Below are 22,571 nucleotides of genomic sequence, written 5' to 3'. Positions count from 1 at the left end.
GTATTGAAATGGATAGAAAACTGGTTGGCAGAGAGGAAACAAACAGTAGGAATTAAAGGATCCTTTTCAAATTGACAGGCAGTAACTAGTAGGGTGCCACAGGGATCGGTGTTGGGACCCCAGCTATTCACAATATATATTAATGATTTGAATGAGGGAACAAAATGTAACATCTCAAAGTTTGCAGATGATACCAAGTTGGGAGGGTGAACTGTGACGAGGATGCACTGATCCTTCAACATGATCTGGACAGCTTGGGTGAGTGGGCAAAGCAATGGCAGATGCAGTATAATTTGGATAAATGGGAGGTTATTCACTTTGGAAGCAAAAACAAGAAGGCAGAGTATTATCTGAATGGCTGTAAATTGGGAGAGGCGAGAGTGCAGCGGGACCTGGCTGTCCTTGTGCACCAGTCGCTGAAAGTAAGCATGCAGGTGCAGCAGATGGTAAAGGTGGCAAATGGCATGTTGGCCTTCATTGCGAGAGGTTTCGATACAGGAGCAGGGATGTATTGTTGCAATTATACAGGGTCTTGGTTGAGGCCACACCTAGAGTATTGTGTGCAGTTTTGGTCTCCTTTTCTGAGGAAGGATGTTCTTGCTCTCGAGGGAGCGCAGCGAAGGTTTACCAGGCTGATTCCGGGGATGGCCGGATCGATGTACGAGGAGAGATTGACTAGGTTAGGATTGTTTTCGCTGGAGTTCAGGCGAATGAGGGGGGATCTCATAAATACTTATAAAATTCTAACAGGACTAGACAGGGTAGATGCAGGGAGGATATTCCGATGGTGGGGGAGTCCAGAACCAGGGGTCACAGTCTGAGGATTCAGGGTAGACCATTTAGGATGGTGGTGAGGAGACATTTCTTCACCCAAAGAGTGGTGAGCCTGCGGAATTCATCACCACAGGAAGTGGTTGATGCCAAAACATTGAATGTATTCAAGTGGTGGCTAGGTATAGAGCTTGGGGCGAATGGGATCAAAGGTTATGGGGAGAAAGCAGGATTAGGCTATTGAGTTGGATGAATGGTGGAGAAAGCTCGAAGGGCCAAATAGCCTCCTCCTATCTTCTTTGTTTCTATGAAATTATCACCTGGCAATCAATCAAAGGCTGCTTCTTCCACCACCAGCCCCATCATGACAATGACAACGCAAGTTTGCAATGTTAAATATGTATGTGTTTGTGTCTGAGGTTTTCTCTCACTAAATCCAGGATTGCACGGAAAATGCAAATTGCTAAGTATGTTTGATTGCAGGTGTCCATTTGCTGTCAAGGGAAGGGAGCTGGGCATGATTTTTTTTTTTAATTTTTAAAACAAGCACATCAAAAAGCAGTGGAAAAGCAGGTAACATGAAATTGAGCGCAGGTCCAACTGAAGGATTCACAACTAGCTGTTCAGAATACCCAAAATCCTGACTTACTTATCTCCCAACCAATATAACATGTTACAACATGAATTGATTCCAAACACAAATGTATAGGCCACTTTCCCTTTGGGGAATTACATGGCTTCCCTGCAACAAGCCAAGATCAAATCAATGCTGAAACCTCAGCAATACAAAACACAAGCATGGACAAAAAATTATTTTAAGCACAAATTGTAAATTAGTTTTCCCTGAAGCTAGTGCAACTTAATTGCCAGGAAACAAAGTAGCTTGCACGTATTCAAACAACCAATAATAGGTTGTAGGTGTGTCCTGCTGTGTTACCACTAAGTTATAATCAGTAACTAAGCAGTAATAGCTTTTGCTCCAATGATGAGACAATCTAACACATACATCCCCTGCACTTAGAGGAAAATCAGATAAGCATTAGAACATTCATCTTTCCAGCCTCTTACTTTCCATAAACCTGAACTCATCTCAAACTCTCACAAAGTCCCATTCTTCCATCACCCTGGTGTTCAGTGACCTGTACTAGCTCCAAGGTTCAAAATACATAGAAATCATAGAAACCCTACAGTGCAGAAGGAGGCCATTCGGCCCATCGAGTCTGCACCGACCACAATCCCACCCAGGCCCTACCCCCACATATTTACCCGCTAATCCCTCTAACCTACACATCCCAGGACTCTAAGGGGCAATTTTTTGGAGGCAGCAGATGAATTTAGCCCTGAAACATCACAAGGAGCCCACAAGAAAAGAATTGGAGAAAAATTCAAGGGAGGTCATGCACTTACAATCTAATTATGGCTCTTCCATGGTCCAAGTAGGGCTGAACAATTGAAGATGTAGGCACTGGCATCTTATTGGGAGTGGGAAAACAATGTTGAGTTTAATTAAAGGAGTAAAAAGCATGGGAGACACGCTTCCCTCCCTGTCATTGCTCTGCCAGATAGAATCTATGATTGGAAGAGCAACAAGTTGCAGACCCACATTGGACGTCGTCGTTGAGCGGCATGATGGCACAGTGGTTAGCACTGCTGCCTCACAGAGCCAGGGACCCAGGTTCGATTCCAGACTTGGATGACTGTATCGAGTTTGCACGTTCTCCCTGTGTCTGCGTGAATTTCCTCTCGATACTCCGGTTTCCTCCCACAGCCCAAAGATGTGCAGGTTAGGTGGATTGGCCATGCTAAATTGCCCCTTAGTGTCCAAAGATGTGTAGGTTAGGTGGATTAGCCATGGTAAATGTGCGTGATAACTGGACTGGGGTGGAGGGGTGGGGCATGAGTAAGATGCTTTTTCAGAGAGTCAGTGGAGACCCGATGGGCCAAATGACCTCCTTCTGCACTGTAGGGATCCTATAATTGCAGGAGGGAACTTGTGGTTGAAGGAGCTGGAGCAGTGATCCTGGGCGAATTGAATCCATTCGACTATGGAACTTCAACATCCCCTGAAAACGCGAGGAGAAAGAACAGAAGAAGGAAAACAAGAGGACAGGGACAGAAAGTGAGTGGGAAGGCAACGAGATATGAGGTGAAGGTCTGTTCCCCACTCTCTCCCGCTTCCCACAGATTGTCTGACAGGTGTATACTTCTAACACAGCACCATCCTGCATCAATCAGAAAGCGAATAGACCCTCACTCCCTGAATGATGATTTTAATCATCCATCTCATTTTAATCTTGACATCAAGGTTGCATTTGACCAAATGTGGCATCAAGGAACCCGAGCAAAACTGGAATCAATGGGTTTCAGGGGACAAACTCTCTGCTGGTTGGAGTCATACCTAGTACGTAGGAAGATGGTTGTGAAGGATCAGTCACCTCAGCTCCAAGACATCTCTGCAGGAGCCCCACAAGGTCGAGTCCTAGGCCCAACCACCTTAGTTGCTTCATCAATGACCTTCCCTTCGTCATAAGGTCAGAAGTGGGGATGTTCACCGATGATTGCACAACGTTCAGCTCCTTTCACGACTCCTCAGATACTGAAGCAGTCCATGTTTAAATGCAACAAGATCTGGACAATATCCAGGCTTGGGCTGGCAGGTGGCAAGTAACATTCGCGCCACACAAATGCCAGGCAATGACCATCACCAATAAGAGACACTCTAACCAACGTCCCTTGACATTCATTGGCGTTACTATCACTGAATCCTCCATTGCCAATATCCTTGGGGTTACCATTGGCCAAAATCTCAACCGGACTCGTCACATAAACACAGTAGCTACAAGCCAAAAGAGAAAATGCTGGAAAATCTCAGCAGGTCTGGCAGCATCTGTAAGGAGAGAAAAGAGCTGACGTTTCGAGTCCAGATGACCCTTTGTCAAAGCTCAAGTAGCTATAAGAGCAGGTCAGCGGCTAGGAATACTGCGGCTAGTAATTCACCTCTTGACTCCCCAAAGCCTGTCCACCATGTACAAAGCACAAGTCAGGAGTGTGGTGGAATACTCCCCACTTGCCTGGGTGGGTTCAGCTCCAACAACACTCAAGAAGCTTGACACCATCCAGGACAAAGCAGCCCGCTTGATTGGCACCACATCTACAAACATCCACTCCCTCCACCACCGACGCGCAGTAGCAGCAGTGTGTACTATCTACAAGATTCATTGCAGCAATTCACCAAAGATCCTTAGACAGCACCATCCAAAACCACGAAAACTTCCATCTAGAAGGACAAGAGCAGCAGATACATGGGAACACCACCACCTGCAAGTTCCCCTCCAAACCACTCATCGTCCTGACTTGGAAATACATCACCGTTCCTTCGCAGTCACTGGAATCCCCTCCTTAACGGCATTGTGGGTTAACCACGCAGCGATTCAAGGCGGCAGCTCACCACCACCTTCTCAAGGGCAACTAGGGATGGGTAACAAATGCTGGCCAGCCAGCGACGCCCATGTCCCATGAGTGAATAAAAAAAAATCTTACCAACCTCGTGCTGAGAGAGGCCTTGGATCTGCAGCAAGAGAGGAGGGTCTTTGTCTGATTGGCTAGGATGTGGTTAGGAGTCCTGCAGGAGCCAGTGTTGGAACCTCAATATTTTGCAATTCACATCAATGACTTAGATGAGGGGAATATAGGCATGGTAGCTAAGTTTGCAGATGACACAAAGATAGGTCAAAAAGTACGTTGTGAAGACGACATATTGAGTTTGCAGATGGATATAGATAGGCTGAGTGAATGGACAAAAGTATGACAGATGGAGTATAATGTGTGGAGGTGTGAAGTTGTTCATTTTGGCAGGAAGATTAAAAAAGCAGAATATTGCTTAAATGGAAAACGACTACAGAATGCAATGATGCAGAGGGATTTAGGTGTTCTCAAACATGGGTCACAAAAAACTAATATGCAGGTGCAGTGTGCAATCAAAAAGGCCAATTGAATGCTATTCTTTATTACGATAGGAATTGAGCATTGAAGTAAGGGTGTTATGCTTTAGTTGTACAGGGCTTTGATGAGACCACACTTGGTCTCCTTAGTTGACAGGGATGTGAATATGTAGGAGGCAGTTCAGAGTTTTGCTCAATACATACCTGGAATAAGCGGATTGTCTTACAAGGACAGGTTAAAAAGGCTGGGCTTGTTTCCACTATAGTTTAGAAGAATGGGGAGGATCTTGTTTGAAGTATATAAGATCCTAAATGGTATTGACAAAGTGGACATTGAAAGGATGTTTTCTCTTGTGGGTGAGTCCAGAATTCACTGTTTTAAAATATGGGGATGCTTTTTTAGGACAGAAACAAGGTTTTCTTTCTTCTCAGAGGGTTGTGCAAATTTGGAACTCTGAATTCCAAACTGTTCAGTTACAATTCCTGACATTTTAGCATCAGACTTGAAGAGAAACTTATTTCTGATTCACTCATCTTGACATGCAAACAGGCAGTGGCTCCATTGCTATGTCCAGCAAAAAAGATCAATGTGCACACCATTACTATTCTTATAAATACCTAGTTCATGGTTTATAACAATATTTTGAGAGGCAACTTTTAGATCTGGGAAGATTAAAGCTTAACTGTAGAAAATGGGATAAATGCAACTAAAGTAGCCTGAAGACTATTAGGTTAGGGCCATGTTAACTTAAGGGGCTAACAGCTAGAAATGTTAACAATCATAAACAGCAGGTCGGCCTACTTAACTGAAGGATTGGAGATGGGGTGTCTACACTGCGTGAAAAAAAAAGCCCAGAGAATTGCATTGTTTTGGGGAGGTAAAGCTGCAATTAAATTAAGAGCATTCAGTGAGCTCTAGAAAGTTATGTCATCATGGAGTGCAGCTTACAAGAATTCTAGGATTTCAATTTATCTGTGTGATTGCTGGGCAAGTGTCTAACAAGAGAAAAGGCAATACCAAAGAGGTGCAGGTGTTAGCAGGCTCCAGGTAGCAAAAGAATTGCTGTCAGCTGGCTCTGTGCAGTTGGAGCTCAGGAGAAATCCCAGGAACCATTTGATAGATCAGTGCAGTTAGAGTTCCGGAGAAGTGATGGGGAGCTGGGAAAATGGTAGTAGAACGTAGCCCAGTCCACAGTTTTGTCTGTTAATGCACATGTACCTTATACTAACTGTAAATGTTAAAATATAAATTGTTTAATCTTTTGGAATTTGTATAGTAAATTGTATTTTGTTTGTTCAAAACCCATGAATATTGTGGCTTTATTTTCTTAGCAAGTGTCTTGAATGTCAAATTTTGTTTACTTTTAAACAAAACGTTATTAGTCCGGAACCAGATCTTACTAAAAACTTTGGGGTCAGGATCATAACTCAAAGGTGTCAATTTGGGCAGCATCCAATCAAAAGCCAAGAAAAGTCTTCAATAGATATCAAATTCATTCTCCACCCGATACCTTTTTGGAAGCAGCAGTTTGAAAATAAGATCAAATTGCAAAATAAATAGGCAGCAGTTAGTAACATTTGCATTGACTGTATTTTGTGATAAGTTTTGTATTCCAACGTACTTTAGCTCCACTGTTCAGGTTTAAATAATTGAGAATTAGCTTGCAAGATTAATACCTCTACCAGATATTGTCTGACTTCTGATTGATAGTGTTGCTCTGCTGATACTCAGTCAATGGCTTCTGCCATTATATTATGCAGAACAAGAATAGGCCCATTGGGGAGACCATCTCAGCTGTTTGGTCTCTTTAACACTGGAAGAGCAGTGGTCTTAAATACTGAGGGCATGGAGACCAATAGCAATTTGGCTTGGTGCAGGTCACTGCAAGAACATTTCTATATACTTGTGGGAAAGACTCACCAAACCCTCAAGCTATGCTATCAGAGATCTTTGGAATGTGCTGTGCCTAAATTTTACAGGTATGAATCTACCCCAACACATTATTCAGATAACGTTAGGAAATTCAGTGGTGGAACTACATAAATGAAAAAGACAGACTTGCATTTATATAACCTTTTTCACAACTTTCACATCTTTAAAAGCACTTCAAAACCAACTTTTGCACAGCATGCACTCAAACAATTATGCTAGTGATCAGATTATTCATTTTTGTTATGTTGACTGAGGGATAGATATTAATTGGACAGAGGGACAAAGGGTCTTAGCATTCATCATAAAGCAGTGCAAACAATCAAAATTAGCATGCACACGCACAATATCTCAAAAACAGCAATCCCGTGACTGAAGTGTTGTCAGATTTTGAATCTTCCCTGATTTTGGATCGGAAAGTTCAGGCCAAGCCAGGTCAGTTGGGGTCACAAGTGACTTGGAGCACAGGAATAGACTAGCTAATTGGAGAATGAGTCTTGCACAACAATATACCAATGCAGTGGATAAAAGCAAATTATTGCAGATGCTGGAATCTGAAACCAAAAGAGAAAACGCTGGAAAATCTCAGCAGGTCTGGCAGCATCTGTAAGGAGAGAAAAGAGCTGACACTTTGAGTCCCGATGACCCTTTGTCAAAGCTCTTTTCTCTCCTTACAGATGCTGCCAGACCTGCTGAGATTTTCCAGCGTTTTCTCTTTTGGTGCCAATGCAATGCCTGTTCCACAATGTGCCAATACAGTGCCTAGCCTAATTCTTCACGCAAGTTTTTTAAAACTTTACTCAATTAAAATTGAGCACATTCTAAAAATACATAGTTTTCAGACAACTCTGGTGTGTGGACAGCTGGATTCAAGACACTGCACCAGTAGTAATGTTTCATTTATGTAAGAATATGCTTGGAAAAGACAAGTGCAATGTCATTTCAATGCCATGTGATGCCAGAACTTTCCAGGAAATTACAAGTAATTATCTCTACATAATGAAAATAAATCCTGGAACTGCTTCGTCAATCAGCTGCTTGAAATCAAAAAGAGAAAGAGAAGTAGAGTTGTGCTCTCTTGAAACACTGCTTCCCCAAAGGATTCATGGGCATCACGGGCATTCGGCCTCTGATATTCGGGTAAGCATTCTCCAAGGCGGCCTTCACAACACACGACAGCGCAGAGTCGCTGAGCAGAGACTGATAGCCAGGTTCCGCGCACATGAGGACGGCCTCAACCGGGATCTTGGGTTCATGTCACACTATCTGTAACTCCCACAACTTGCCTGGACTTGCAAAGTCTCACTGGCTGTCCTGTCGGGAGACAATACACATCTCTTTAACCTGTGCTAATGCTCTCTCCACTCACATTGTCTGTACCTTTAAGACTTGATTAGCTGTAAAGACTCGCATTCCAATCATTATTCATTATTCTGTAAATTGAGTTTGTGTTTTTATATGCCCTGTTTGTGAACAGAACTCCCACTCACCTGTCAAAGGAGCAGCGCTCCGAAAGCTAGTGGCGTTTGCTACCAAATAAACCTGTTGGACTTTAACCTGGTGTTGTTACACTCCTTACTGTGTTTTCCCCAAAGGATTGTCAGGAAATCAGCACAACAGGAAAATAATTTTATCACACTCCTTAGCTCACAGCAAAAGTTAAAATACCATTCATAATTTACCACAGACAGCATATTACGACACTTCAAATCAAACATGCACAACAGACGATATTCCCAAATTAGCCACCTTTGTGGCTTTTCAATCTGCCATTTATACAATTAGACCCTTTTGCAAATGTAGAATAACTACACAATCACTACCTGGCATTCTCTTCTGCTCTCCCTGATTGTCATTGCTCTATTCTCGTTACCTCTGTGAAATAATTTTTAAAATATTCTGCAAACATGAATCCATCTTACTCTTTTCAAATGCTAACTTACCTGTTTATTTTCAAAGTTTTCTGTTGTCAATTTCAGATTTCTGGCATTGTTTGAATTTTTAATTCCCTGTAAATTAAATGATAACCTGCTGAGTGTTTAATTATTAATACACAGAACCACAACAAACAGGGATTGATGATACTAAAGCTCATAGGATCACTATTACTTATCATAGGTAACTTCAGTCTACGTTACATAACTAGATCTTTAAGGACAGAAAGTAACTCATCCAGATGTCAGCAACTCAAGATATATACACAAGAGTGTATTACTGAGTCTGTCTATTTATTCAAAACATTTTAAAAAGGAACATGCCCTATCTTTTCATTTTACAGATACTGAGTGAGCACTTAATGTATTTCCAGTGATTTTGTTGTTGCTTACGTTTAAAGTGTGTTTTTGGCTGCACGTTTTTCAATATTTATGGGTGCACACACTAAACAGTAAAGGCATTGTATCACCAGCTTCGAGGAAATCGCTCATTCAGCTGGGTTGACAGAGGTATCATGACAGGGAACACATTGGTAGCTAGAGAGAAATTATTTCTGATGGTTGCGGAATCGAAGATTAGAGAGACTAATCATTAAAAAATCAGAACATTCAGGAGCGAAATCTAAACACAAAAAAAAAAATCGGTAAAAGTTTGGAACTCTTCCACAAATGGCAATTCATGCTCGATCAATTGTAAATTTTAAATCTGAGGTTGATAAGGTTTTTGTTGCCCAAATATCTTAAGTGATACAGCATAAAGGCAGGTTTATGCAGCTCCGTACAGATCAGGCATAATTTCACAATGGCAAAATTGGCTTGAGAAATTAAATAGCTGACTCCTATTCCTATGTTCCTACATGCCCCCATGTAAAGTAATGGATCAACCCATATTCTCACACATGGAGCTTTGAGTGGGAAAAGAGTTAACCTTAGCTGAGATGCCATCTCCACGTAGTTAAACAGTTCGTGGACATTCATTATAATATCTCACATATTTTTGTGGACACTCATTATGCAATCTCACGAATGAATCTCAGCGGTCATGGCACTGGAGAGCTCAATTGTCCAGCTACCAGTCAATGTCTACAAAAGGAGACATGCTAACAAATAGCTGAAATTAATACATTACAAACAGAGTCACTAGTGGTAACCAAAACAAAATCCATGTTTATGAATGGGTTATGAGGATGTGTTCAGTGTCACTCTCCAAGATTTCATTTGTTTGGCTCATAAAAACCACAATCCAGGCCAAGACTTTTGAGTCCACTCCACTGCTGGTAAAGGACAGGGTCAAGGCATGTTTGAAACACCTCACAGTACTAACATATGTTGCAAAAAATGATGCACAGGTACGAGAGGTAGTGCTTTTAAAAATTTACACGGGTGACATCTGAATAGAGATTGTATCCATCTCTGGAAAGAGGGTTGACCAAATTATGAAAAAAATATTATATCAGGTGGACGTAGAATAATGTGTTTACACTTGCTGGGGAGCCCAAAATCAGAGGTCATTAATATAAGATAGTCACCAATAGAGAATTCAGAAGAAACTTTTCTATCTGGAACATGGTAAGAACATGGAATTCTCAATCAGATGCTGGGCACAGCAGACGCCATTTCCCTGGCCCTGCACTCAACCCTGGAACACCTAGATAACAAGGACACTTATGTCAGACTCCTATTTATTGACTACAGCTCAGCCTTCAACATTATCATTCTCATGAAACTCATCTCCAAACTCCGTGGCCTGGGGCTCGGCACCTCCCTCTGCGACCGGATCCTGAACTTCCGAACCACAAGGATAGGCAACAACACCTCCTCCACGATCACCCGCAACACCGGTGCCCCACAAGACAGTGCTCTCAGCCCCCTACTATACTCGTTATACACCTATGACTGTGTGGCCAAATTCCCCATCACTTCAATTTTCAAGTTTGCTGACGCCACCACCGTAGTGGGTCGGATCTCAAACAATGACGAGACAGAGTACAGGAATGAGATAGAGAATCTGGTGAACTGGTGCAGCAACAATAATCTCTCCCTCAATGTCAACAGAATGAAGGAGATCGTCATCAACTTCAGGAAGCGTAAAGGAGAACATGCCCGTCTACATCAACGGATATGGTGTGGAAGGGGCAAGAGCTTCAAGTTTTTAGTCGTCCAGATCGCCAACAACCTGTCCTGGTCCCCCCCATGCTGATACTATAGTTAAGAAAGCCCACCAACACTTCTACTTTCTCAGAAGACTAAGGAAATTTGGCATGTCAGCTACAACTCTCGCCAACATTTACAGATGCATCATAGAAAGCATTCTTTCTGGTTGTATCACAACTTGGAATGGCTCCTGCTCTACCCAAGACCGCAAGGAACTACAAAAGGCCGTGAGTGTAGCCCAATCCATCACGCAAACCAGCCTCCCATCCATTGACTCTGTCTACACTTCCCGCTGCCTCGGCAAAGTAGCCAGCATAATTAAGGACCCCACGCACCCCTGACATTCTCTCTTCCACCTTCTTCCTTTGGGAAAAAGATACAAAAGTCTGAGGTCACGTACCAACCAACTCAAGAACAGCTTCTTCCCTGGAGGAGGGGAGGAAAGTTGCATGGTATTCACAGCACACCATCATCCCATTTGGCCAAGCAGATCCATGTTATTGTTTATGTTCCAACGGATCTTCCTCATTTGACCCCATCAACCTGACCCTCAATTCCCTTCAAACCACCCTCCCCCCATCATGTGCCTACCCAGATTCATAGAATCCCTTACAGTGGAGGAGGCCATTTGGCCCATCTTCTGCTGCTGTCAGACTTTTGAATGGACTTACCTTGCATTAAGTTGATCTTTCTCTACACCCTAGCTATGACTGTGGCACTACATTCTGCACTCTCTCGTTTCCTTCTCTATGAACGGTACGTTTTGTCTGTATAACACACAAGAAACAATACTTTTCACTATGTTAATAAAGGTGACAAATAATAAGTCAAATCAAATCACAGAGTAGTTCGGGTTCAATTCCAGCCTAGGGTCACTGCCTTTGTGGCGTTTACACATTCTCCCCATATCTGCGTGGGTTTCCTCCGGGTGCTCCAGTTTCCTACCACAGTCCTAGATGTGCTGGTTACCTTGATTGGCTATGCTAAATTGCCCCTTAGTGTCAGGAGGATTAGCTGGGTAGACCAGAGTGGGATTGTTGTCGGTGCAGGCTCGATGGGCCAAATGGCCTCCTCCACTGTAAGGGATTCTATGAATCCGGGTAGGCACATGATGGGGGGAGGGTGGTTTGAAGGGAATTGAGGGTCAGGTTGATGGGGCCAGATGAGGAAGATCCGTTGGAACATGAACAATAACATGGATCTGCTTGGCCAAATGGGATGATGGTGTGCTATGAGTACCATGCAACTTTCCTCCCCTCCTCCAGTTACACGCCCTCGGGACCCGCTTTCACCCGGCCAAGTGGCTGGGGCCCGGGACAAGCCCGGGCTTCTCCCTGGGCCCGCATTTCAAATGACACTTAACACCGGCTCGGAGGCCAGGGGAGAACACAATGCTCAGCAGCAGACCGACAAGCTCCCGCTCGCTGAGCCGGGTCCGCCTCGTCCATTACTCACCTCCCCAGCCGCGATCCTCCCCGATCCAAATCCGCCCAAACTCAGTTCAAACTTCGGTACAGATGTGCGCACGCGCATCCTCAAACGGCTGACTCGAGCTTCACTTCCGGCTGGGACTAATGGGCATGCGCACTGAAGCCGGCTAGCCCACCAGTGGGGGAACATACTGCGCGTATCCAACGCCGGCGTTCTTTGTCTCTGTCGCCGACACAGACTCGGTCCCCATCGCCACACAGGATGAGACGGTGAATAATGCGCATGTCCGAGACGGCTGTGCGTATTGCGCATGTTTGAAAGCCGTTACCTTCGGTTAGGTTATGCGCATGCGTGCTTTCCCAAGGTGTTTTTGACGGTTGGCCTTGCCCAGGTTTGTAGTTTACATTTAAAACGCTGCGGTATTTATTCCCTGTGCCAATTATATGCATGTTATTAGAACAAAGAAAATTACAGCACAGGAACAGGCCCTTCGGCCCTCCAAGCCTGTACCAACTTAACTAAAACCCCCTACCCTTCCAGGGACTATATCCCTCCATTCCCATCCTATTCATGTATTTATCTAGATGCCCCTTAAAAGTCACTATTGTACCCGCTTCCACTGCCTCCCCCAGCACCGAGTTCCAGGCACCCACCACCCTCTGTGTAAAAAACCTGCCTCGCACATCTTCTCTAAACCCCGCCCCTCGCACCTTAAATCTATACCTCTTAGTAATTGATTCTTCCATTTTGGGAAAAAGCCTCTGACCATCCACCCTGTCAATGCCCCTCACAATCCCGTAGACCTCCATCAGGTCGCCCCTCAACCTCCGTCGTTCCAGTGAGAACAAACCAAGTTCCTCCAACCTCCCCTCCGAGCAAATGCCCTCCATACCAGATAACATCATTATTGTATGTACCCCAATTCGTTCTGATTTGTTCCCTGACCGCTGCTGCCAATTTACATGGAAATTGTAAATAAACACCATGGGAGCCCAGAGCGCGAAATTTGAATCAACAGAAACTGTGGAGAAGGTGCAAAGATAGAGGAAACCGTACCCCTGGGAGAGAGAGAGGGGGGGAACTGTACCCCTGGGAGAGAGAGGGGGGGGAACTGTACCCCTGGGAGAGAGAGGGGGGGGGGAACTGTACCCCTGGGAGAGAGAGGGGGGGGGAACTGTACCCCTGGGAGAGAGAGGGGGGGGAACTGTACCCCTGGGAGAGAGAGGAGGGGGGGGGGGAACTGTACCCCTGGGAGAGAGAGAGGGGGGGGGAATGTACCCCTGGGAGAGAGAGAGGGGGGGGGGGAACTGTACCCCTGGGAGAGAGAGAGGGGGGGGGGGACTGTACCCCTGGGAGAGAGAGGGGGGGGAACTGTACCCCTGGAAGAGAGAGAGGGGGGGGGAACTACCCCTGGGAGAGAGAGAGAGAGGGGGGGGGAACTACCCTTGGAAGAGAGAGAGGGGGGGAACTGTACCCCTGGGAGAGAGAGAGAGGGGGAACTGTACCCCTGGGAGAGAGAGACAGGGGGAACTGTACCCCTGGGAGAGAGAGGGGGTGGGAACTGTACCCCTGGGAGAGAGAGAGGGGGGGAACTGTACCCCTGGGAGAGAGGGGGGGGGGAACTGTACCCCTGGGAGAGAGAGATGGGGAGGGGAACTGTACCCTTGGGAGAGAGAGATGGGGAGGGGAACTGTACCCTTGGGAGAGAGAGAGGGGGGGAACTGTACCCCTGGGAGAGAGAGAGGGGGGGAACTGTACCCCTGGGAGAGAGAGAGGGGGGGGGAACTGTACCCCTGGGAGAGAGAGAGAGAGGGGGGGGGGAACTGTACCCCTGGGAGAGAGAGGGGGGGGAACTGTACCCCTGGGAGAGAGAGAGGGGGGAACTGTACCCTTGGGAGAGAGGGGGAAACTGTACCCTGGGAGAGAGAGAGGGGGAAACTCTACCCCTGGGAGAGAGAGTGGGGGGAAACTGTACCCCTGGGGGATAAAGAGGGGGAAACTCTACCCCTGGGAGAGAGAGAGAAGGGGAAACTGTACCCCTGGGAGTGAGAGGGGGAAACTCTACCCCTGGGGGTGAGAGGGGGAAACTGTACCCCTGGGAGAGAGAGGGGGAAACTGTACCCCTGGGAGAGAGAGGGGGAAACTGTACCCCTGGGAGAGAGAGGGGGAAACTGTACCCCTGGGAGAGAGAGGGGGGGAAACTGTACCCCTGGGAAAGAGAGAGAGGGGAGGAAACTACCCCTGGGAGAGAGAGGGGGAAACTGTACCCCTGGGAGAGAGAGGGGGAAACCGTACCCCTGGGAGAGAGAGGGGGGGAAACCGTACCCCTGGGAGAGAGAGAGAGGGGGGAAACTGTACCCCTGGGAGAGAGAGAGGGGGGGGAAACCGTACCCCTGGGAGAGAGAGAGGGGGGGAAACTGTACCCCTGGGAGAGAGAGGGGGTAACTGTACCCCTGGGAGAGAGGGGGAAACTGTACCCCTGGGGGAGAGAGAGGGGGGAAACCGTACCCCTGGGAGAGAGAGAGGGGGGAAACCGTACCCCTGGGAGAGAGAGAGGGAAACTGTACCCCTGGGAGAGAGAGAGGGAAACCGTACCCCGGGGAGAGAGAGAGAGGGGGGAAACCGTACCCCTGGGAGAGAGAGAGGGGGGGAAACCGTACCCCTGGGAGAGAGAGAGGGGGGAAACCGTACCCCTGGGAGAGAGAGAGGGGGGAACTGTACCCCTGGGAGAGAGAGGGGGGGAAACCGTACCCCTGGGAGAGAGAGAGGGGGGGGAACCGTACCCCTGGGAGAGAGAGGGGGGGAAACCGTACCCCTGGGAGAGAGAGAGAGAGAGGGGGGGAAACCGTACTCCTGGGAGAGAGAGAGAGATGGGGGGGGGGAACTGTACCCCTGGGAGAAGGAGGCGGGGAGAGGAGGGAAGGAACTATACCCCTGAGGAGGGGGGGGGAACGCGACTGTATCCTGGGGGCGAGGATGGGGGGGCCTGTACCCCGGGGGACGGACTGTACCCTGGGGGAGTGGGAGGGGGGAACTATATTCCAGAGGAGGGGAGTGGACTGTACCTTGGAATGGGGGAGGGGAGGTCTGTACCCCAGGGGACAGGAGGTGGAGCCACCTGTACCCCAGGGGAGAGGGGGGTGACTTTACCCAAGGGAGGAGTCAGAATTGTGCCAAGAAAGAGAGAACTGTACCTAGACCGAGAGAAAGGATGAACTGCCTGGCAGGGAAGAAGTCTTGCCAGAGAGGGAGAAGTGGTGCGAGAGGACGTAATGGTCAGTGGGTATGGGGTAGGGATGCAAAGAATGTTGCAAAACAAGGATTTGGCATTGTCCTTTTGGATGATATTGAATCCACAACTTTATGACTCTGGCAAAGATGCTACCAGCTGAACCATGCTGATCATGTGTTACTTTTAATATTTAAAAGAACAACCTTTATATCCTTGACTGTCTGCTTGCTGTATTTTTGCCCTTTTTTTTAGGAAAACCTAGCAGCCAGTGGCCTGAAATAAAAGCTGCAATCATGGGAGTGAATGATTTGTGGCAGATTTTAGAGCCTGTAAAAGAATATGTTCCGTTACAAAATCTTAAAGGGAAAACATTGGCTGTGGATATGAGCTTATGGGTTTGTGAGGCGCAAACTGTGAAAGGCATGATGGGAACAGTCACCAAGCCGCACCTCAGGTAACAGAATATCAAGTGTTATATGATCTTTCATGGGATGTGAGTGTTGCTGGCGAGGTCAGTATTTGTTGCCCATCCCTAATTGTCATTTAACTGAATGAAATTGTGAGGCCATTTCAGAGGGCAGTTATGTGACTTACTTGCTCTCTTGTTTCCACATCCCCATATTGCCTACGAAGGGTGCAAGTTCTGTACATCTTAACCCCTGCCTTAAACCAGTTGCTGGCAGAGCAAGACTAACCCAGAGAGACTTTTTTATTTTCCCTCCCCTTGTGAAGCATCTGGCCTGTCCACTGACACATTGAGATCAAAAGCTATCCACGTAAGAAATCAACAAAAGCATGTAAAATTTCCATAGTCCCAAATGACCATAGGCTATTCTCCCCTTTGAGGGTGAAAAGCTGATTGATGGTGATTTAACCTGAGGAGCACCACACCTCGGGCACGGTTAAGAAGGTGGGCCTTCATGAATAACCATGTATGTTATTCCTGTGGCACAGGTGGTCTAATTACTCTGACCAAAAATATACCTTCAAACATGGTCCTACACTGAACATTGGTGTGCATCATGTACCAAATAGGGTGATATTAATGTAGTGGTAATGTTATCGGACTAGTAATCCAGGAGCCTAGGCAAATGCCTTCTTAGCATAAGTTCAAATCCTACTATGGTAGCCGGTGGAATTTAAGTTTAATTAATAAATGTGACAAATAAAGCTAGTCTCAGTAATGGTGACTATAACAACTATCGATGATTGCTGTAAAAAAAAATCTGGTTCACTAATGAATGTCCTTTAGGGAAAGACATCTGCCACTCTTACCTGGCTTGGCCAACATGTGACTTCAGAACCACAGCAATGAGGTTGTAATGCCACCTTAATTATGCAAAATAGAACAGGAATTTTAAAAAAAGAAACAACTCAAGAGAATAGATATCCAATTTTGCCTCCTACTAAATACAGAATTCCATATAAAAGCAACATACTATTGGGGTTGAATAAAAGCAGATGCTGGAAATCTGAAATAAAAATAGAAAATGTTGCATTAACTCTGCATGTCTGGCAGCACCTGTGGGGAGAAATAGAGTTAAATTTTAGGATCTAAATTATCCTTATATGGAACTATTAGGGTTTCTCATTTCAGAGCAGCAGTTCCTGCACAGCGAGGAACTTTGGAATCAATATCACAACCATAAACATATTCTGTATATTAGATTATATTTGCAGCTTATTGTAGGCATGCCATATTGGCATAATTATTATTGGTGTTGAGTCAAAAACAGGAAACATTAGAAATACTTAGAACAGCCATCAATTCAGAAAAGGGCAAGTTCGCATTTCGGGTTTAATCTTTATTCAGACATTTCTGGTTTATTTGATATTCAGCATTTGCAGTATTTTTTTCTTGTTTTACATTTGAACATTATTGATGTTGATCCATGATTTGCTTTAATTTTAGAAATTTGTTTTTTCGTATTTCATGTCTCACTTTGATGGATGTGAGACTTGTCTTTGTGGCAGAAGGAAATGCACCAAAGCTGAAGGCTGACACAATAAATAAACGGAATGAGGCAAGGCGTGGTTTGCCCAGAAAGCCAAGCAGCTTTACTGCTCAAACAAAAAGAACCCATTTTAAATCTGTTCTTAAAGAGGTTGGTAATGTCTTAGAAGTAAACATTTCTTGCCAAATGAAAATATTTACTATAACTCAGTTCAAGTATTTATGACTTTACAAGCTGACAATCTAAATAAAAATCACATTCAGTGTTTAGATTTGTTCTCTGAATTTGAGAGAATATTGATGTGTTTTATACTTAAAGGATCTTTTCAATTTTTAAAGTTAAACAGGGTAACGTTGGGCCGGGTATGAGTGCCTTTAGGGTGCCAAAATGGCATCTGTTTCATTCTTGTACACCTCTGAGGCAAAGCATGCCTGTCGGTTAACATCCATCAAATGTATGCAGGAGAAGATATAGTCCCCAGCAATTAGTCTTTGGGAGAAATCACTAATTGTCGAAGTGTGATAGTCCTCTGCCTCTAGAAGGTACTGCAATTAGTTCAAAGTTTTCTGCACCTTTGGCTGTTTTGCATGAAGGAAGACGGGCTTTAATCAAAACTGCAGTCTCTTAAAAAAATCAATGAACACTAATGCATCATAGGATCATCTGAGTGTTCAATTCAAGGAAATAGTTATGCATAAAATAGAATGCCATAGGAGATGGAAAGGCCTTGGTAAGACAATAGGTCAAGATAGTAAAATAGTACCTATTAAATGTGACAATTAAACTGTTACGGTTTTTCTCACCATTAATCAGAATTAATTACAAAATCCATTTGTCAACTGAAAGAAGTAAATGGTGCCCCTTTTGCCTTAAATGTTTGTGTATTTTGTGATGATGGTTTTGAATAAGAGAATGTGGTGCGTCACAGACTGGATAGTGATAACCTGAATGATGACACATAGCAGGACTATCGCACCTCCAGGCTCACATCTGCACGCCAATTGCCAAGAGTGGCAACTCAGGTGATATATATTCCATATGGGGTCCAATGAATGGAGGGATGTGGCGATTGTACAGGAAAAGCTAGTGATAAGTTCCTGTTCAGCTGAATGGTCAAGATGATGACCAAGGAATAAGACCTATAAACTGTTAAAATGTGTTTAAGTACTGGAAAATAAGAAAGCATGGTATAACTACTGCTAGTGAGTTCAGAAATAACTTACGCTGGAGAAGGAAAGTGCAAAGGAGTGATCCCACAGTTATTTTCACCGTGCAATTGTGCAAACAAAGGATGTAGTTTGAATAGATTAAGCAATGAAATAAGAGTCACAGAACAGGCTCAGAACAGAACTTGAAGCAGAGGTCCTGCAGGCTGTGAAGTTTTGGTGGCTACCAACAACTTGAGGATAAACTATCGATAGACAAAACAAAGGACATTAGATAGTTGGAGAGATTTTAAAGTTTATTCCGAGGTATCAGCTAAGAGCTATGTCATATAAGTAGAGTTGCACTGAAAAAATTCTTGCAGAATTCTCAAAACTAAAACAGCCAGTAACTAGGAACTTGAAGAGTGACTGGGTGATACAGATGGTAGAATGAACATTCCCACAGCTGGAAAACTAAGTTAAGAATCTCCTTGGCTCTTCTAGCTACATGTTCATGGAAGTGTAGTTTTTTTGACATACAAGCCACATTTTTGTGGCTGAGAGTGAGAGAAGTGTTTCTAAAATCACCCAAATGGACAGGAGATACAGAAGGATGCTTCCAGAGTATTATAGTTAGATTTGTTTTGCTTAACATTGTGTTGAACTGAAAGTAGATCCTACAAAGTTTTATTGGTATCAGGCAAAACATTCCGCAATCTTCATGATGCATGATGACTTCTTATGGGGTGGTAAATTAAAGTTTTATTTATTAGTCACAATTAACACTGCAATGAAGTTACTGTGAAATTCCCCTAGTCGCCACACTTCGGTGCCTGTTTGGGTCAATGCACCTAACCAGCATGTCTTTCAGACTGTGGGAGGAAACCGGAGCACCCAGAGGAAACCCACGCAGACACAGGGAGAATGTGCAAACTCCATACAGACAGTGACCCAAGCCGGGAATCAAACCCGGGTCCCTGGCGCTGTGAGGCAGTACAATGGAATTTTCAAAATGTGTTCCTAAGTTTTAGAGTAAAATTTAAAATTGGGAATCATGCTTGTGGAGTTTTAAAATATATTGCTTTAGATATTAAGCAGAGTAGGCGCGGAATAACTTTCAATCAACAATCCTATTTTGAGAATGTCACTCCCATTGTGATTAATTGTACTTGGCCATCATAGATATTATATTTAAAGAAGATGTAGAGGCAATTGTGAAGCTTGATATGGTCTTATAACTGACCAAAGACATATCAAAAGTAGGTCATTCAACCCATTGAGTCTGGTCGCTATTCAATGAGACCATGACTAACCTGATGTGACATTCCTCAACTCCACTTTCCTGCTTTATCCTCACAACCCTTGATTCCCTGATTGTTAAAAAACTGTCCATTCTGTAAAAATCGCAGCCTTCACCATACTAAACAACCCAACCTCTGTGGTAAAGAATTCCACACATTCACTACCTTCTGAGAGAAGAAATTCCTTCTCATCACTGTCTTAAATGGGTGATCCCTTGTTCCGACATTATACACTCTGGTCCTAGACTCTTCCATAAGGGGAAACAACTTCTCAGCATCTGCCCTGTCAAGCCCCTGAGAATCCTTAATAAATAGTTTGGAATGCTTACTCGGACTGAATAATATGTTGCAGCACGGGGAGTACATGTTCGGCACCTGTAAGTCGGCAGCTTTCCAACTTCCAGGCATGCCTTCAAAATGCACCCAATAAATGCTAATTAGAGTAATTGAAATCGTGGGGTGGGTTTGATGCTTTCATCCCATCCAATCAGTGCTGAAGATCTGGATGTCTGTGCTCCGAAGTCATTGACTGTGACTCAGGATGAGGTCACGGCCAGTAATTTAAAGGGCTCAAGAGACCCTGCAAATGCCAGCATTGTTCATAGTTTGGAAGCTTATTGTCACTTCAGCGATTTGCAGGCTTTTAAGATGAGTGTGTGTTTATTTGAGTTCTGCTGTGTGCAAACTTTGTTACTGGGCCTTAGTTTTGAACCGGAACAAGTTTTCCACATCCTTGCATAGGCAATTGTCTGGTTGTTACCATCACCTAAATTTCTTTGCCTCACAGCTTTGCTTTCTCCTTTAAAACATTCTTTGGTACCTACCTAATTGAGCAACGTTTTGGCTATCTGCCCCTGGGATGCTTTGTGGTGTTTTATTGCATTAAAAGTGCTATATTAGGGTGGCATAGTGGTGCCTCACTGCGCCGTGGTCCCGGGTTTAACATTAAGAACAACCTATGGGTGGCACGGTAGTTAGCACTGCTGCCTCGCAGTGACAGGGACCCAAGTTCGATTCCCGGCTTGGGTGACTGTCTATGCAGAGTCTGCACATTCTTCCTGTGTCTGTGTGGATTTCCTCCGAGTCCTTCGGTTTTCTCCCACAGTCCAAAAGACGTGCTGGTTGGGTGCATTGGCCAATCTAAATTCTTCCTCAGTGTACCCGAACAGGTGCCGGAGTGTGGTGACTCCGGGATTGGGCGGCACGGTGGCACAGTGGTTAGCACTGCTGCCTCACAGTGCCAGGGACCCAGGTTCGATTCCTGGCTTGGGTCACTGTCTGTGTAGAGTTTGCACGTTCTCCCTGTGTCTGCGTGGGTTTCCTCCGGGTACTCCAGTTTCTTCCCATACTCCAAAGATGTGCCGGTTAGGTGAATTGGCCATGTTAAATTGCCCCTCAGTGTCAGGGGGACGAGCTAGGGTAAATGCATGGGGGAGGACCTGGGTGGGATTGTGGTTGGTGCAGCCTCGATGGGCCGAATGGCCTCCTTCTGCACTGTGTGATTCTATGATTTTCACAGTAACTTCATTGCAGTGTTCATGTAAGCCTACTTGTGACACTAATAAATAAACTTTAAGTTCAAATTCTTGTGATCTCGCAAACTCCCATTCCTCTGTCTTTCACAAATTGAAATCCTTACCAAAGATTTCTCGTAATTGTGGAATGTGTTTTAATTTGTTTGGTTTCTTTTTCAGTGTTGTGGATTGCTGGATTGTTTGGGTATCCCGTGGGTTTGTGCAGCTGGTGAGGCTGAAGCTATGTGTGCCTATCTAAATGAAAATGGATATGTTGATGGTTGCATCACCAATGATGGGGATGTTTTCTTGTATGGAGCTCAAATTGTGTACAGAAACTTCACCATGAACACAAAGGTATCTGTAAAAAGTGTGATGACATCAGCAATATTAATGGTACCTGTTTCTTAAATTCAAAACTATTGCACATTAATTGTCTTTTCAAGCATTTCCTGTTATGTATTATCTGTTGCTGACCTATTTGATTAAACACCTCAAAACAAAATAGCAGCAATTTAGAGCTGAATGGTAGAGAAATTGCAAATCAAATGCAAAAAAAACCTCAAACTACTGTGGAACTGCTAAAGATCTATAAGAATTAGAACCATAGAAGGGTGGCAAGGTAGCACAGTGGTTAACACTGCTGCCTCAGAGTGCCAAGTACCTGGGTTCAATTCTTGGGTGACTTCTGTGGAGTTTGCATGTTCTCCCTATGTCTGCATGTCCCCAAGGTCCTCTGGTTTCCTCCCACAGTTCAAAGATATGCAGATTAGTGGATTGGCCATGCTAAATTGCCCCTTATTTTCCAAAATTGGATAGAATAGGTGGATTAGTATTGGTAAATTTACGGGGTTACTGCAGAGGGAAGAGTTAGTGCAGACTTGATGGGCCAGATGACCTGTTTATGCACTGTAGAGATTCTTATTAGAATTATTAATTATAAATGGCGAACAAAGCAAATAGACCACTAAAAGAATGTTATGGGCTTTCAGCTTGTTTGTAGAAAACCTCAGTACAATCTTTTTCACCAGCTTTCATTTTCCATCATTCACCTTTTCTGTATGTTACTAGGTCATAAAATAAAAACAGTTTAATTTGCAAATATCTCTAGATAAAGCCTTTGATACCACAGTAGAAGCATTCCGTTCTCCTGGTCGGAAACATCTGTCTCAGTTTGCACATAGTAGAAATCTAGTGAAAAGATTGTCTTAAAAATAAGGTCCACATTGGGCTGGATAGTAATATTATATTTACTTAGAAAAC

At 44.5% G+C, this 22,571-nt stretch overlaps 2 protein-coding genes across 8 annotated transcripts in view; one reads left to right on the top strand and one right to left on the bottom strand.

Annotated features, from left to right (window-relative positions):
• Window positions 1-12,417, bottom strand: part of LOC144493715 (structural maintenance of chromosomes protein 6-like) — a 90,881-nt gene extending 78,464 nt beyond the window's left edge. For 2 of the 5 annotated variants that reach the window (XR_013497782.1, XM_078213090.1), the window contains exons 1-3: window positions 12,186-12,280; window positions 11,402-11,497; window positions 8,586-8,651 (exon numbers count right to left, since the gene is read on the bottom strand). The gene's annotated coding sequence lies outside the window, so the exon portion shown is untranslated. Of the gene's footprint in view, window positions 1-8,585; window positions 8,652-9,046; window positions 9,134-11,401; window positions 11,498-12,185 lie in introns of those variants that run through there. The other 3 variants (XM_078213089.1, XM_078213092.1, XM_078213091.1) reach the window with 3 other exon arrangements.
• gen1 (GEN1 Holliday junction 5' flap endonuclease) overlaps window positions 12,288-22,571 on the top strand; it is a 32,969-nt gene continuing 22,685 nt past the window's right edge. The window contains exons 1-4 of one of the 3 annotated variants that reach the window (XM_078213093.1): window positions 12,288-12,430; window positions 15,646-15,847; window positions 17,306-17,498; window positions 21,489-21,665. In XM_078213093.1, the coding sequence (XP_078069219.1) occupies window positions 15,687-15,847; window positions 17,306-17,498; window positions 21,489-21,665 (531 nt within the window). In that variant the 5' untranslated portion in view covers window positions 12,288-12,430; window positions 15,646-15,686. Of the gene's footprint in view, window positions 12,553-15,645; window positions 15,848-17,305; window positions 17,499-21,488; window positions 21,666-22,571 lie in introns of all 3 variants that reach the window. The other 2 variants (XM_078213096.1, XM_078213094.1) reach the window with 2 other exon arrangements.

This window comes from Mustelus asterias, chromosome 5 (genome assembly GCF_964213995.1).
Source record: "Mustelus asterias chromosome 5, sMusAst1.hap1.1, whole genome shotgun sequence".
Lineage (NCBI taxonomy): Eukaryota > Metazoa > Chordata > Chondrichthyes > Carcharhiniformes > Triakidae > Mustelus > Mustelus asterias.
Note: the sequence above shows the minus strand (reverse complement) of the source record. Positions and strands in the feature narration are given on the sequence as shown.